Here is an 18,399-nt window from a genome sequence, read left to right on the forward strand (position 1 = left end):
ATTGCCTTGGCAGCCCAAACATTTCATCCTAGAAAATTAATTAATATTTCATCCAACTTCTGCACAGCTCTCGCCTTCATCTGGTCCATTCATTTTCACTTCCCTTAACTTCTCTGCCCCCATAGGATAGGCTGTCTATTGACATTCATTACAAACTGACCTACTCACGCAGCCACCTCCATCACCGTTCCTCAGACCCTGCTTCCTGTAAGGACTCCCTTCCATTGTTCCAGCTTCTCAGTCTCCGTCAAGTCTGTTCAAACAATGCTCCCTTCCACAATGGTCGTTCTGACATATCTTCCTTTATCCTTGATAAAGGAATCACCATACTGTGGCAGGCTGGGCCATCATTACTTTAGCCCCTCCACTCCGCTGCTCCTCCTAGAGGCATGGTAGGGTTCCTCACTTTTCATTCTACACCTAACACATCTGCTCCCAATTCGTATTCTGAAGGCATCATTCCCTCCATTATACCCTCAACCACTCCTTTATCCCCCTTGCACGGGCTTTTTCCAAACTGCAGTTACTGTAACACTTTCCTTTTTAACCTTCTCCTTCTTTCCTTTCCTTTCCTTCCAAGATCCCAAACACTTCTACCAATGAAACACCAATCTGATTCATCATACTTGCTGTGCACAACACAGTCTCCTTTAAAATGGGTGATGAAACGTAGATCGACTGACTGCTTTGTGGACACCTCCTCTCAATCCCCAGACAGGACCATAACCTTCCAGTGATCTCAGATTTTAAAGGCATCTTGCCTTCACGGTAATATTTATGTCCTGGGTAAAGTGAAACCCAATGCAAACTAAAGGAACAGACTTCATTTTCTATCTTGGCACTTAGTTTTCTGGACTCAACATTGAATTCAATAACTTCATGCCATGGACTGTTTGTTTTTCTGAGTCCACACCTCTTCCACCAGTGCCTGGTTTTCTTGGGACAAATTTCAACTCAGTTTGCTCTTGTTTTGCCAATAACACCTACTATTAACACATCCTCAAGAACTCCCTCCTCAATAATAATGAGAAGGCACGAGAATGGAAATGAAGAACGTATCAGTCATGATGGAGCGGTACAGCAGATTTGATAGGCTCTTACTTCTTATGATCTACAACCATTCCCTTTAGTCTTTGGTTCTGCAACACCGATGATTTCTAAATTACCCTTTAGCCTTCCCTAAGCTCCGTTCTAGTGCATCTGTTCATCCCCATCTTTTCCGACAGCATAAAATCTATCCCTTTTCCACTTCTCTTCAGCTTTGAAGACGACTCCAATGGGCTCAAAATGTTAATCATTTTCCTCTTCATGGATGCTGCCAGACTTGCTGAGTTTCTTCAGCACTTCCTTTTTAATTAATTGTGTAAATTAAGTGCAAAAACCAATGCTATAACAAATGAACAATTTGCAGTATTTGAGATTTCAAATGATATGCAATCTCTCTCTGCTTCTGACAGACTAAAATAGAAATACTGAATGTTTGGGAAGTTTTACTTCCAAAGCACTTTGAAGGTCATGCTGAGAGATGATCATTATTGCAGTGAATGATAATCCCTACCATCTGAAAATGCAAAGACTGTGACTGCTAATCTACTGAACTGCTTCACAAGTTTCATTTGATGTTTAAGACACCATCAATTGAACAGAACGATGTGAGTTAAGTCAAAAGCAGTCTCAAGGAATGAATTCTTGTTCTGTTGATATATTCACCCTTGATAGGTTTTGCCAACAAAATATTTACATGTTCAGGACAGTGCTTCAAAGGGTAATGAAAGATCTTCCAACACTCTATCTAATCTAAGGCTATTAAATGAAAACAAAATTTATACTCTGCACATGTTATGAAAATAAACTTCAGAACAAAAAATTTAATATTTTTTGGAAAGAAAGCGAGCAGTCAAAAGTGCACAAGGTATATCCACTGTTTAACTAGAAAAAAAACATTTTGGCCCTTAGTAGCACCAGCAATCAGATTAGATCATTTACTGCTATTTTCAATAGCTAAAACTGACAAATGAGATGAAATGTCATCAGTGGCTTGATACTACTAAGCTGTCTGCACAACTAAAAACGTAGTGAAGATGGCACTTTTACAGGTAGTTAATTATTCATCTTTAAATTGAAGCATTAACCCTAAAATGAATTTTCTCATTTGTGCACTTATCAAACATCTCCTATCAGAAAAAAATTAGCACCTAATCATTAACATTTTGGCATATCAGTGCCACTAGAAAAGTTTTTTGTTCATCTTTTTATTAAACAGTGTTAGCTTTAACACAGATGACATCATACTAATACTTCCAAACCAGTGTCACAATATGTTTTATTTCAAGATTGTTTAATACATAATGTTCATCTGCTACATACATACATGCATGCATCACAGTATTATCTTTGTCTTGTTTTCTGAAGGGAAGTGTTTTAGGTTGGGAGGGATGGGAAATATACGTTGTTTGGATTTACTGCATTCACATTTTCCCTATTTCACTTTCTTTCTGTAGTTATTGTATATAATGCATTTGGGTATGTGCCATAACACAATTGTGCAAGAAGTGTTGGGCCTTTCAATTGCTTTGTTCATCAAATGCCTGATGTATTACAGCTATAGATTCCTCATCATTGATCTCCTTCCTGTTGGTGTCCCTGGAGCTGGAATTACACATAATATTTGTTTAAACAAACCTAGATCAGATCGGAAATATCCATATCTATAGTCTTGTAATAAACCAATCTGAATGTTGCATTTAATTATCCATTTCTGATATACCACAGCTTCTCAGTTAGAATTAAGTTTTCGTATATTTACTAGGTAATTAAGGAGAAGCTCAATCCTTTAAGCATGAAGATTTATTTCTATGAGAATGTAAAGAACTTAGTTTGTTTATAAACAAAGATACCTATTTAAAGGCCCAGCTCCAGTTTCAAACAAGTGAATTACTAAAATTAATGTTAACAAGCAGGAAAAGGAAGATGATATTTTTAAGAAGTGTATCCTGCTAATGTGCTCCATCTAAATTCCTGAACTCTGATGTCCCCATATGATTCAAATGTAAGAATGGTTACAGAGCTGACCTGGCTTTCTCCCTGAACTACGCTAGCACAGCAGTTTCAGAGTGTAACATTGACTAAACTAAGAGAAACACATATTTCCACATGAACATATTAAGCCTCTGCACACTAACTCTGTCACCTGATTTCAGGGCTGCAGAATTTACCACTTTGTAAGTTGATAGCAACACACACAAAGAATTTTCTAATTCAAGTTTTTTTTCTCTTAAATTAGTTTTTTTAAAATAGTGATACTTGATCCTGATCCCCTGGAAACAAAGTTTAAACGAAAATGAGTAACATCTGTAGCCGTATGCGGTTTTGTGCAAGTATAACAATGTCATTCTACATAAATTTTAATGTATTAGTAAGTTGTCTAAGAAAAATTACATTTAATGTAATAGAAGGCTTAATTTTCATTTTAAAACGAGCATCAAACGGTATTCCAATTCAACTAAGCTTTAAAGTCAAAACGATTGCCATTCAGACAAGTGACAGCTCCAAATCAATGCCTGAAATCAACTGTTATAGCCTACGTAAAGATTAATCAACAGAAATTTCAAACTGGTTTAAAACTTGTTCCCGTCTCCAATGTACTAGTTTCCCTCTAGTCTGATAAAAGGACATTTTCTCAAAACTTGTTTTGAATTGTATCAAATCAGAATCCCCAAAACATCTCCGAAAAATATGGATTCAAACTTGACCGAAAGTCATCACTGTGATAATGGCTCAATTCAGATTTAAATTCTTCCTTGAAGCATACGCAGTGATCTGTTACGAAGTGAAATCAAGTTTAAGCTTCACCAATAGCTACTTATTTATGAACCATGCACTGTGTTAATAATTAGGAGACAAACATGATACTTCATTACAAAAAAATTCCAACAACTGGTATTAAAAAATTAGTATTCAATTACAGATGGGCAGCAGTGACATGAACACTACAAAAATATAACTTGAAGAATTTTTGGTGAAAATGTAAAACCCTCCCTACAGATCTGAATTAATCAAACAAACAAAAAGGAAATGCTGTTCATTTCCATTAGATTTTCTGGTGCAGGGGTTTCTGGGAAAAACTCCATATCTATTGGATGACACCATGTTGACCTTTCAGGAGGTACTAACATGAGAATTTGAGACACGCACAAGACAGAATACTAAAGTGAAAGAGTCAAACAGAATTTGTGATATCATAAATATAGCTGACATTATATTAGAGCTTTCACTCCCGGCTCTAATGACACAGTAGGCTGAATGAGCTCAATGTTGTAAATTTTCAATGGTTCTAGAGGTGAAATGTTTTGGTCAGAGACCTGCTGAATACCCTACACATGCTCTTGATTCATGTTTGCATATTTCGTACATTGTACATTTTGAATTGCCACTGCATCCTACCAGCATTGCACCTTTGTTTCAGATTCAGTTTTTCGTTTTCAGTTGCACTATATAAATGCCATTGTTGGGAATTTGACCAATTTATTATCTTCAATTCTACTAAATATACAATGAGTACCAATATTGCAGATTGATAATGTATGGATAACTACACTTGATCACTAGTGTGCAAGTTATGAGAAAGCTTTGAGTTAGTTAAATAATGTATATTTAGTTCATGTTATAAGGAATACACTAGAGTTCTCCAAAAAAATGACATTCACATTCTTGAAATCAAAGCCATTTCTCAACACACTGAATGTGAAATCCTCTCTGATCATGAATTAAAACCGTGGAAATCAGGTTAATGAAAAGTATGAACATGTACACTGAAGTACCTTACTAGCATTGTAGGCAATAAATTTACTTGTTCTACTGATTGCTGAAGAGTTTCATTCTTGCATACTGTGCTGAGGCATGGCGTCACGAAACAAGATATTACTCGTAAACCTGTAATAATTGATTTAATGTAGGAAAAAAACAAGCTAATAATGGAATGCATTTGAAACACAACTTGCCTTTTTGAGAGAGAATCTGACCTTAGAGTTTCCCAAGAACAATATGAAATAGCCTTACTATTTTATAATTGATAATTTAGCATTTATAGACATTTTAAAAGAAAAACTAGAAATAAGTGCACTGATTTAACACTCTGTTACAGTTGAAGCCTCACAAGTAATAACAGATACTTATTATTAGCTGGTTTGAGAGATTTTAAACAGGAGAGTAAAAGAATTACTTCAATTAGGTGTAATGCCTGAAGGTAAAGGTAGGGTGCTGTAAATCAAGGCAGGTTCAGGCATCCAAACATTATTAAAATGGCTACTATTGAAAACTACAGAGTTGTTGGCTTAGTCACGGCTCAGGTAGGCAGAAGGCCCCTCGTGGTCAATGACCTATTGATGCTCATACAAGGAATGGCCACTTAGGCTACATGAGAAATGCTCTGGTACCCACAGATCAATGATCCAAGCACAAATTTGTACCTTCAAAAAGAGACGGAGCAAAACATATTCAAATTGTTTATTTGCTTGCCTAGAGTTTACCAAAGTGATGACAGCCCCATCAATCTGATTTATGGGCACGCAGCAGTTTTCTGTAGTGTACATGCAACGACAACAAGCATGGTCTTAAAGCTTGTGTCGGTAATCAGTACACACTACTGCTCAGTCAAGTAACAAAGGAATTTGCATCAACAAACAAAATGCACAAATTACAGTTATTTTTCTCTCCTACCTAAAGCCAAATAACCTGGTAATTTTTTTCACATATCAAAAAACATATATTTACATTATACTACTTCAACTACTAGCAATATTGCCTTAAGAAGCAAACACTTCTGATAAGTTTCCTATAGTTAAGTGTGGTTCTGATTTCAGTACGAATTATTTTCCTGACAACAACTTCAGGAGCACTAGCACTACTGCAATATTCCAAGCAGTGGGAAATTCTATGGTCAGTGCAGTACCTCTTCCTTTGTATCCTCCTCCTCCGGTTCTGTTGATACTGAAGGTGCTTTTGGCTTGTACCAGGAGATCTGAAGGTTTCTGCCTTTGAACTTTGCACCCTGGTTGGCAGCCTGTGCACAATTCAGAAACAGGAATCAAAAAGTTAGATAGCTCAACCACACAGTCAATTGATGAAATAATTGCTAAAAAAATCATTTGAAGCAATCTTTACAACTCTTTCTTCTGAACCATTTTAACATACAACAAAATAAAACATGTCACAGCAAAAAACTTTATCAGTAGCAACGACAGAGGCAATTCAACTTGTGCTGTAGTATAAAAATGCTTTCTAGTAGAAAATGTTGTGGCCAAGCGTATGAATCTCAAACAAATATTTACCAAGATATACGTTCAAATTACGCCTTTCTCATGAAGCTGTGAACTGCGTAATGGCAAAAAGATTTGGAAAGCCCAAGTACAAAAATCACAAAACGTTTGAACAGACATGAACTTTGGCTTGAGTTAAAAATACTGAGTTTTCTCTGAATGGGGATGGAATACAATGGAGTAAAAGTTATGTTACAGCATGTAAAGCTCTGCTCAGATCCACTTATTGAGTACAATTCTACATTTAGTTGTAGAGCCCTAGAGGAAGGAACCAGACTCTTCAGTCCAACCCACACATGCCAACCATAATTAGTTCCACCTGCTTGCACTTGACCCATATCCCTGCAAATATTTCTTATTCATGTACTTATCTAAATGTATTTTAGATGTTGTTATCGTACCTGCATTCACCAGTTGCTCTGGGAAATACATCTCACAAGAATATCTTTGCCGCAAGTGGAAAGCAGATGCACCAGAATGACAGCTAGGCTAATAACATTAAATTATGCAAAAAAAAAACTAATAAGTTATGCAACTAAATTGTGCTAACTAATACAAGACACCTTCAATGCAATGAAGCACTCCACGGCATTTCACAGGGACATTATAAAAACAGCATCAAGTCACACCAGTGGATCAGGTCACCAAAAATTTGGTTAAAGGCAGAGATTTTAGGGGCCACCTTAAAAAGAGGACAGCAAGGTAAGGAAGCAGAGAGGTGTAAGGAGTGTAGTCCAGAGCAGGAAATCAAATAAACCAAAGGGATAGCCAATGATGGAGTAAATATTTTCGGAAATGCACAAGCAGCCAGAGTTACAAACATCTAAGAGTTACATGGTTAATTGTCATTATGGAGGCAGGAAAGGGTAATGCCATTGAGAGGTTTGAAAGCCTGAGAAATTTAATCACAATGCATTGCACAAATTATTGTGCATATGGTGATAGGGAAATGTGGCTTACTGTAACTTTTTGATGAACTTAAGCTTATAGATAATAGAATGTAGAAGGCAAGCCAGAAGTGTAACGGTTTAGTCTTGGCTTAACCAAGTGTTTAAAAAAAATGCAAGTAGTATTTAGGGCAGATAGAGAGAAACCATTCTCCTGAAAGGAAAATCCAGAACAGGGTATAGCATTACAGTTAGTCCCAGGTCACTGGGCAGCATTATCAGGCAACTGCTCCTCAAACAGAGTAGTGGAAATCTAAACTGAAACTAGATCAGCTGAAAATTCAAAACCAAGATTTCATCAGACAAGAATATCATGCGATACAGAATGAAGTGGCTAGATCAGGTTTGCCCAACTGTCAGAATGTTGGTCAAAGTTCATATTAAGGGGTTCCAATCAGCCCACTCTCATATTCTAAATACAGGAAGAACATTTGGGAGATTCTGCAAGGACATACTCCCCCAACCAGGGGTAAATTCTCTTCCAAGCCTATCAGTGAGGGCAGGTGCCAGAACAAAGGGTGGACACAAATGAGCAGAAACAGGCAAAAGCAAGCCAAACGAAAAGGCACCCACTTCTGTACAAATTCTGCTGAGGCCAGCTTGGAATGCACACATTAAAAATGAACCAAGGTCAGGACCTGGGTTTTGTCTCTCTGTCTCGCTCTGCTCCTTAACAGGAATGGTAAAGGTTTTATTTGTTAGCTCTGCAACTTGGCAAATTCTAAAATTGCCATTTTTATTCGTTACCCATCAATATTATCAATTTGCTTTGGACTTTTACTTTATTAAAAGTCATCTACTATGCCAAACTATGGCTTTCTGAAAATTGCGCTGCACTCAAACCTAAGATTAGTTGGAAAGCAGTAAATATTTAATGAAGAAATGAGAGAAACATGAGATCTTTGGAGGCACATCACAGAACCAAAGATGTTTAAAAAGACAATGCATGAATAGCTCAAACAATGGGTAGGTAAAAAAGAATCATGAATGGCTAACCTTCAGAGCAGGCTACAAAGTCTGGGAGGCTCAGTGAAATGAGAACAAAGCAAAGCAATCACTTGCTAATTGTTTCAGAGATAGTAGGATAAGCAGATGTTGGAGAATCTGAGATAACAAGGTGTAGAGCTGGATGAACACAGCAGGCCAAGCAGCATGAGAGGAGCAGGAAAGCTGATGTTTCGGGCATAGGCCCTTCCCAGGATTATCTCACCTGCTAATTGTGGTTGGTTGACTCGCCGAGCTGGTTCATTGTTCCAAAGACATTTCATCACCCAGCTGGGTAACATCATCAGTGCAGCCCCCAATGAAGTGCTGTTTTGTTTTCCTGCCTGTCACTTAAACTGTGGTGTCCATTGAGCTGGATTACCTCACTACTGATTTTCCTTCGCAGTGGAGTGTATACAGGGTGTGTTTACTGATAGCTTTCTTAGTGGAGTACCAGGCTTCTAGGAATTCCTGTGTTTGTCTCTGCTTTGCCTGTCACAGGATCCTGGTGCTGTCCCAATTGAATTGGTGGTTTGCCGTATCCAATTGGATGGAGATGAGTGAGTATCGGTCGTGTCTTTTCGTTGCAAGTTGATGTTCATGCACCCTTGTGCTTAATTTCCTTCTTTTTGTCCGATGTAGTGTTTGTCGCAGTCTTTGCGGGGAATCTTGTATATGACATGGGTCTTGACCACAGCGGGTAGTGGGTCTTCAGTCTGGATGAGCAGTTGGCATAGTGTTGATGTAGGTTTGAGTGCTACTCTGATGCCTAGCAGTCATAGGAGCCTTGTGGTCAGTTCAGATATGTTCCTGACGTAAGGTAGGGTGATGAGTGTCGGGGCATGTATCATCTTCCTGGTGTCGTTCGTGTAATAGGCATCTTCTGACCCAGTTTTTAACATGACAGCGCTTCATCGGAGACTGCACTGACGATGTTACCCAGCAGGTAATGAAATGCCTGAGGAACAATGAACCAGCTCGGTGAGCCAACCAACCAGAACATCGACAACCAGAGCTACAAATCTACTCTAAAATCTTACTAGCTAATTTGTTTCATCTGCAGTCCTGGCTTTGCACCCTTATGGAGGCTCAGTACAAAGATCATTCCTCCATTCAGTTTCACAGGATCACAAGTGTTTCAGCACAGAAAGCATCCATTCAGCCCACTGTGTTTGTACCAGATCTCCAAATGAGCATCATGACTTAATGCTATTTTCCTGTCTTCTTCCCCCACACACTTCCGCATTTCAATTGAAACAATCACTGGCTGCCCTCTTAAATGCCACCACACTTCCAGGCACTGCACCTCAGGCCTGAATCACACCTGTGGAAAAAAAAGTAAGTTCTCTCACACATTTTCTTTTGCAAACCACTTTGAAAAAGAGACCTCTGGAATGGAATCCATTTTTTTCCAAAATAAAAGAGAAGAAATTGTTCCCAATCTGCTCTATTCAACTCATGGTTTTGAAAACTTCCACCACAACTCCGAAAGCCATTTTCACTACAAGAGCAGTCCCAATCTTTCCAATCTATCCTCATTACTGAAGGTTTTAATCTCTAGAATCATATTTTTGTAAATCGCTTCTGCACTTTTTAATGCACTCACATCCTCCCAGAACTTCGCACAAAACTTCAGCCGAGGTCCAGGAAGTGACTTTTTCAGAGCAAGGTGAATGAATGAAAGTCTAAACGAGTCTACCTGAATCTCAAAAAGTCGATTCCAAATCTTAATCATTTGTTGCATTAATACGCATTCCCTCATTTTGTCTTTGGTTGCTTTGCCATTTACTTTAAATCAGTAGCCTCAATGAACTTCAGCTCATCTAAAACTCAGCCATCCCAATTCAGAAAGTCCTTTTCTTCCACCACTCCTGTCCTTATTGATCTATATGGTGCAGTAATGTATAGATTTTAAAATTCCCACTGTAATATCTCCACCTGTAGCATTTTCACAGTGATCACTGCTGGCACCTCTGTTATTCTCTACAAAACACTGGTAGGAGAAGGGCTTTCTGAGGCACCTCACAGCCATACAACCTTTTCTGACTGCTTTGTCTTAGACCACCTAGCAATTATGGTGTTGCATTCTCTACTATTAGAGTTCTGACAGAAGAGGTACTATTCTGAGATAACAAGGAAGTTTACTACATGACAGTAATATGTCCAACATATTTGGTCAGCATAATTACAATGTCCTGAGAGAGCTGCTTCCTCAAAGCTCGAGTAGAACCTTTGTCTCCAATCACAGACTGTGTGGGACATTAGCAGAACAGGTGGAGCCAACATAACATGCAAATGAACCATTCAAGAATCATTACATGATACAAACATTCCATCCAATACGGCTCTTTAAAAAGACCAATCAGAAATTGCTGCAATTCTGGCATCTACCTGACAACGTGGAAAATTGGCCAGGCCTGTCCCATACACAAAATCGGAGATAGCTAATCTGATCCCATCACTCTACTCTCGATAATGAGGTAATTGATGGAAGGTATCATCAATAGCATAATCAAGCAACGGCTTGCTCAGTGATGTTCAGTTTGGGTCCTACCAGGGCAGCTCAGCTCCTGACTCACACATGGATGAAGAGGGGAATTACAGAGAGTGACAGCCCTTGACATCAAGGCCACTTTCAACAGAGTGTGACATCAAGAAGCCCTAGCAGAACTGGAACAACTGGAAACAGTATAAACGGGAACAAAAACAAAGCTGTGGGAAAAGCTCAGCAGGTCTGGCAGCATCTGTGAAGGAGAAAACAGAGTTAATGTTTCGAGTCCGGTGACCCTTCCTCAGAACTGGAAACAGTAAACATTCTTCGCTATAGAGATGCTGGGGAATCTCAGATAACAAGGTGTAGAGCTGGATGAACACAACAGGCCAAGCAGCATCAGAAGAGCAGGAAAGCTGACGTTTTGGAAGGGTCTAGGCCCGAAACGTCAGCTTTCCTGCTCCTGTGATGCTGCTTGGCGTGTTGTGTTCATCCAGCTCTACACCTTGTTATCCAACATTCTCCACTAGTTAAGTCAAACCTATCAAACAGTAAAGTCATTATAGTTGCTGGAGGTCAGTCATCTCAGCTCCAGGACATCTCTGTTGAAGTTCCTCAGGATAGTGTTCGAGGCCCAACCACCATGACCTCCATTTCAGCATAAGGTCAGAAGTGGGAATGCTCGCTAATGATTTAACAATGCTCAGAACTATTTCCGAGTCCTCAGATACTGAAGCAGTCGATCTTCAAATGCAGCAGGACCTCGAATGTATCCAGACTAGGGCTGACAAATGACAATTAACACTTGAGCTACACAAATACCAGGCAATGACCATCTCACCACTGTCCCTGACATTCAATAGTGTTACCAATACGGTTTTCCCCACAATGAACAAGCTGGGGATTACCATTGACCAGAAATTAGACTGGGCTCAACCTGTAGGTACAATGACTCCTACAGCAGGTCAAAGGCTCGGGATATTGCAGCAAGTAACTCACCAATTGGCTCTTCTGTCACCCATCAACAAACGCACAGGTCAGATGTCTGATGGAATACTCTGCACCTCCATGGATGGAAGTTATTTCACCAACACTATCGAAGCTTGGCATCATCCAGGATAAAGCAGCCACCTGATTGGCACCATATCCACTCGCATCCACTACTTCCATCACCAACGTTCAGTAGCAGCGGTGTACTTTTTACAAGATACACTGCAGGAATTCACCAATGATCTTTAGACCTTTCAAACCCACCATTTCCATCTAGAAGAACAAGGGCAGCAGATACATGGGAACTCCATTACCTGCAAGTTTCCCTCCACTATCCTGACTTGAAAATAAACTGCAGCTCCTTCACAGTCACTGGGCCAAAATCCTAGAACTGTCCTGCTAAATGTATTGTGGGTCTACCTACTGCACGTGGACTGCAGCAGTTCAACAAGGCAGTTCATCACCACCTTCTCAATGGCAACTAGGGATGGGCAAGAAATGCTGGGCATTTCACGACAGAATAAAAATGTGGTCCAACTTATTTAATTTGCAACAGTAAGTCAACACATAGGTGTGAGGGGGTTGGGGTAGAAGTAAAATTTTTAAATTTAACTTCCTCGCAGTCCACTCCCTAATCCACACATCTCAAGTAAAAATCCATTCCTTCTCCCAAATACTGGCAATACTGGCACACCACTGTGCGAGACTACTGTAGAGGAAAAAAAATTAATCAACTTTTAAATAGCGAAGCATGTTAAAAGTTGAGATGCCAATGGGCTGTCAAGTGCTTAGCAGAAAGCGAACTAACGGGCTCTTGAGCTTGTGCTGAGCTTCAGTGAAACTGTGGAAATTGCCAAAAGACAGATGTAACAGGAAACCAAAGTAGCAAACAACCAAAAGCTCAGTAGGACTTGTCATTCAATCTGAATGTGTCAGTTTTGACTCAAAAAATTCATCCATGGGGTACGGGTGTCACTGGCCTGTATTTATCACCCACTCCTTGATATCTCTGAGAACCCTGTGGTGATGTGTGTTCTTGAAACATTGCTGTCCATGTGATATAAGCAGGCCTACACTATCCATTTGGGAAGGACTTTCATGATTTTGACCCAGTGACACCGAAGGATATAATTTTTAATTCAGGATGTTAAGCAGCTTCAAGGGGAACTTGCAGTACAACAGAGGTGGTACAACCTGCTGAGCATCACTGGTGGAGCAAGTGAATGTTTCTGGATGTGGTATTCTCGTCAGAAGGTCAAAAGTGAATACACTTGTTGACAACTGCACACATTTCAGCATCATTTGCAACTCCTAACACACAGCAGGAGATTCTGTTTGGATGTAGAAAGACTCAAACAACATTCCATTTGACCTGATGAAGGGCAAGTATAATACCTGCATCACTCAAGTACCATACATTAGATTCTCTCTTGTTGGGGATGATCAATCATATTCCCTTAAATTTGAGGCATTATCATCATCATCTCTAGAGTTACTGAATGACCCAAAGGTTGATAGGACCATCTACATAAAAACTGCAGTTAAGACAGCGCATCAAAGGCAGTGAATTTTGTAGCAAATAACTCAAGGCTCCAAATGTCTGTCTACAATCTGTACAGCATAAGTCAGGATTGAATGGAACACTCTCCACTTGCCTAAATGTTTTGTTTAAACAAAGTTCAACACTACCTGGGACAAAGCAGTCCCCTTGATCATCAATCCATCATGTGCCTGAAACATTCAATACTACTTCACAGTTATAGTAGCATGTACCATCTAGAAAGTGCGCTGCAGCAAATCACCTCTCTGAGAGCATCTCCAAAACATGACTTCCACTTCTGGAAGAAAATGACAGTAAACGCATAGGAATATTATGACTTGAAAGTCTCCTCCAAATCACTTACCACGCTGAAATGGACTTTGTTGACCATTGATGGTTCAATGTCCCGCAACTAATGAAAAATGAATTAGGAGCAAGAGTAGGCCATTTAGTCCCTTGAGCCTGCTCTGCCATTCAATAAGATGATGACTGATTTGAACATCAAATCCACATTTTCACCCACACCTGAGAACTTTGCACCTTTTGGCTTAAGAATCAGTTTACCTTTGTCTAAAAAAAATAATGAAGCACTATTTCAAACATGTACAGGGAAAGTCTGAAGACACTCAACCTTCAGTGGAAAAAAATTCAGCTCATCTCTCTTTTAAAGGAGGACCTCTGAGTCTTTAAACAGTAACTCCTAATTCTTCCATAAGAGGAAACATCATCTCCACATCTATCCTATCACAACATCTCAGAATGCTAGACATTTAAATCAAGTCACCTCTTACTCAAAGTTCAACAGATACAAGCTCATGGAAGGAGGAGTTGCTCCAGCTCATCCTTCCTGTTCTCACTTTTCAGCCTGCCTACCTCTCCTCGTAACAGAGGTTAATTCCAACAATTAGTGCAGTAAACCTTCTCTGAATGGCCCCTAATATATCCTTCCTTAAATAAGATGACCAAAACTATACATGATACTCAAGATGCAGTCCCTTCTTCTCTGGTCGTTCCTCGGTGTCAAGGATGACTTGCATCCACCCTGGGGGCAGGGGTTAACAGGTGTTGATGGGTTCTGCAGTGACTATATAATACATTCCTGCAGGTGCAAACTCCACTACAGGTGGGGAGGTGCTGTTCAATGAGATAGTTGGATGGGACCACTCTGGATTCTGTGTACTTTTTCGACTCTTGCCCTTGGCCTCCACATGCTCTGCTCAGATGCTTTCTCCCCATCCGCTTGAATTGGTGAGGATGTTGAATTTGATTTGGGATGCTTTCAGGGTGTCCTCGCTGTGTTTCCTCTGTCATCCCAGTGATTCCTTACCATGTGGAGCTGAGATGAACGCTTGTTTACAGTCTTTGGGTATATAGAACATAGACCAGTACAGCACAGTACAGGCCGTTCAGCCCACAATGTTGTGCCAAATTTTTACACTAATCCTAAAGGTCACTCTAAGCTCTACCCCTACCTTATTACTATTATCCATATGCCTATCTAATAGCTGCTTCAATGCCCCTAATGAGGCTGACTCCACTACCCTCTCCAGCAATACATTCCACGCCCCTACCACTCTGAGTAAAGAGCCTATCTCTGACGTCTCCCCTGTATCTACCTCCACTCACTGAAACTATGCCCCCTCGTAATAGCTACCTCCACCCTAGGAAAAGGTCACTAGCTGTCCACTCTATCTGTACTTCTGATCATTTTGGACACCTCAATCAAGTCACCTCTCATCCTTCGTCATTCTAATGAAAAAACCCTAGCTCTCTCAACTTTTCCTTGGAAGGCATTCCCTTCGTTCTAGGCAACATCCTGGCACATCTCCTCTGCACCTCTTCCAACGCTTCCACATCTTTCCTGTAATGAGGTGACTAGAACTAGGAACAATGCTCCAGATGTGGCCAAACCAAGGTAATGTCACTGCAACTGTTCATGCATGATCAATGCCTTGATACTAGGCTGGGGCAGGATGCGCAAATTGATAAAGCATATTTTTTACATTCATTTCTCACTATAAATGATAACAATTTATAGGCATTTGTAATTACTTGCTATACCTGCGTACTGACATTTTGTAATTCATGCACAAGGATGTCCAGATCCGTCCATATCAAGAGCTCTGAAATCTCTCGCCATTTAGGTAATGTGCTTTTTTTTCCAAATTCTTCTTGCCAGAATGGACAATTTCCCAATAATAGTCCATCTGTCTGATTATTGCCTACTCACTTCATGTATCTATAGCATTCTTGTATCCTCATGTCTTCTTCACAGCTAACTTTCGTACCTATCTTTATGGCATCTCCTCTCCAAGTCATTTCTATAAACTGTCAACAGCTAAGGTACAAGTGCCAACACTTGCGGCATATGACTCATTACAACTTGTCAACCTGAAAAAGATCCACTTCTGACTCCTCCCTGCTCCCTCTCAGTCAGACCAGTTTAGTCAGACCATGCCAATATGCTCCCATCTATACCATAAGCTTTTATGTTCCACAGTAACCTTTGATACAGCATCTTATCCAATCTCTTTTGGAAATCTAAGTACAGTATATCAACCAATTTCTTCTTTATGAGCAGTACGTTGTCAAAGAACGCCAATTGATTATCAAATAAGATTTTCTTTTCACAAAACCATGCTAGCTTTGCCCGATTAACAACTGCAACAGCGACTCAATCCATAATAGCACTGCAGGTGATCCCACACCTCATAGGCCTCAGTGCCTCAAGATGAGTCATCAGCTCTCAAAAACAATTAGTGATAGAAAATTCTAGCTGGCCTTGCAGCATCACACTCAGCTCAAGAATAGATAAACAAAAAAAAAACTTACATTTTCTGCTTCAATTCTTGATTTGAATGCAACTCTAACATTTAAAGGAGTATCCTCTTGAAAATCTTCCACTTCTCCAAACTTCTAGAAAAAGCAAATAAAAGATAATTTAAAAAGTCAGATAGGATACAGATCTTTTCTCCCCCCCTCACCGAATTTAACAGTCTCTGAATACCAGTTTGTTGTCTCCAAATAAGTAACAGGTAACAGGATAGTTTTGGAAATATTAATCTCAAATCCAATGAAACCTTTCTGAGATGCTAAGGAGAGGCATCTTCACTGATCCTAATTCTTTTAATGCTTCCATCTACCTGTTCAGGGCAATATATACTGTGTCAGTATTGCAGGATTACTGATCATCTCTTTGGAGCTAATGTTGGGGAAAAATTGAACAGAGTGTAACCTATGAGGCTGATTTTTTTTAAAAAATACACTTGAAGAATGTCAAAGTTCAATGGTGTTTAGTTCAGCAGAACAAAAATAAATTCAAATGATCATTTTCACAGATAAGTGAAACAAGGGAAAAATAGTGAACGATGAAGTAGTTTCCCTGAGTTTAAACATCTGTGTGTAAATGTTTTTAACTCATTAGACTGGGCAAATAGGACTCCGCATAATCAAAAGGACAAATAGGAACACAAAACTATGTACCTCTGTTGGACATGTCTTGATTTCAGGGAGCTCAATCTAAATTGTAATTAGAGAGATACACAGTAGATTTCAGCCAAGGCTTTTTTTTTTAAATGTAACCTTCCAAAAGATATCATTTGATACATCAGTTTAAAATGATCTCACATTTTTGCTCAGCCTACTTATATTGCACATTAATTATTTTCCTATATCTTTTTTAAAATATTTAGCACCTGATGATAGTAATCCCGTAAGGAGATACTGATTGGAGGAGCAACTCAGCCCGACTTAATAGAATGGAATTAAACACAGCTGAAACTGAACGACAGTTGGGTTAATGACTATTCCCATTTGCATTAATCAGATCACTTACAGTGTTTAACTTATTAATTCCTTCATGACAACTTCTCTAAATGGACTTGAGCATTTACCAACTTAGCAAAATGACGAAACAGGGCCATACGAAAGAGTTCACAAGGAATGAGAGGTCATAAATTTAATTCTAAAACAAGATTTCAGCGGCAAAACCTCCTTTTAAAAACTGTTCAGAGAAACAAATGGATCTCTCTGGCATCCTATCCCTTGTGGGTGGCAAACAAGCCATGCAGTCATGAATGCAGTGAACAATGCAAAGACTACGGGCCTTGCAATATCCCAGCTGTTGTGCTGAAAAAAAAGTAAGACATATCTATACAATGTCAGTACTGTAGGAACATCTATCCAGCATGTAAGGAATGATAGAGGTACAAATGCAAAATGTAGAACAAAATCAGTGCTATTTAGTGATATTTATTCACCAATGACCTGATTATCAATGCTTTTCAAAAGGAACATGGTAACAAAAATCCAATCACTCAACCCTGTTCCACAATTGTAAAATATAGCTCATCATCTAGCTCAAAAATTTATTTTTCCTTGCTACTTCCATATCCCTTCACATCATTAATATCTAGAAATCCAATGAATTCAGTTTTAAAAATACTTAAATGACTGAGCTCTATAGGATGGGGAATTCCAAAGATTTAATACCCTCAAATGAAAAAATTCCTCATCTCAGTCCATTCTGGGGCTTTATCCTCTTAATCAGGGCCACCTACCCAGGGGAACAACCTTCCTGCATCTACTTTCTTTAGCCCTTTAAAGAAGTTTAATTTTTAATGAGTGATCTCTCGCCGTTCTAACCTCCGAAGAAACTCGCCCAGACTCCTAAATATCTCCTCACAGGACAGTCCTGCCATCTCATTAATTAATACGGTGAACCTCTGGGTGCCACCCTTCAAGAAGGGAACCAAACTGTGGACAATATTTCAGAAGCAGTCCCCCCCAAAGTTCTGTACAAATGAAGCAAGGTGCTTTTATCGCTGTCTCAGATCCTCTTACAAAGAAGGCAAACATGCCAGTTGCCTTCCTACATCTGCATGTTAGCCTTCTTAAGAAGAACAACCAGTTCCTTTTGGAAATCAAACAGCTAAACTTTCATAGTTTAAGGAGTATTCTGCATTTCATTATCCCTGTAGATAACATTTTAAAATTATATTTCATCTCAAGCCCACATACTAAACCCAACCAAATCACTTAGATACCTATTATCATCATCAACCTCACTGCACACATTCCCAGACTGCATTGTGGTACTTGCAAACATGGATGATCCGATATTCTTCACAT

General features: G+C 39.4%; 1 protein-coding gene across 7 annotated transcripts in view; it reads right to left on the minus strand.

The window, feature by feature from the left end:
* The window catches only part of rbm27 (RNA binding motif protein 27), a 142,078-nt gene that overhangs the window by 36,022 nt on the left and 87,657 nt on the right, over positions 1 to 18,399 (minus strand). For 6 of the 7 annotated variants that reach the window (XR_009446605.1, XR_007248757.2, XR_007248758.2 and 3 more), the window contains exons 19-20: positions 16,102 to 16,185; positions 5,951 to 6,061 (exon numbers count right to left, since the gene is read on the minus strand). Coding sequence is in view for 2 of the 7 variants with exons in the window: in XM_048543019.2 (XP_048398976.1) it covers positions 5,951 to 6,061; positions 16,102 to 16,185 (195 nt within the window). In the remaining 5 variants the exon portion in view is untranslated. Of the gene's footprint in view, positions 1 to 2,328; positions 2,650 to 5,950; positions 6,062 to 16,101; positions 16,186 to 18,399 lie in introns of those variants that run through there. The other variant, XM_048543021.2, reaches the window with a different exon arrangement.

Source organism: Stegostoma tigrinum, chromosome 13 (assembly GCF_030684315.1).
Source record: "Stegostoma tigrinum isolate sSteTig4 chromosome 13, sSteTig4.hap1, whole genome shotgun sequence".
In the NCBI taxonomy this organism is placed as follows: domain Eukaryota; kingdom Metazoa; phylum Chordata; class Chondrichthyes; order Orectolobiformes; family Stegostomatidae; genus Stegostoma; species Stegostoma tigrinum.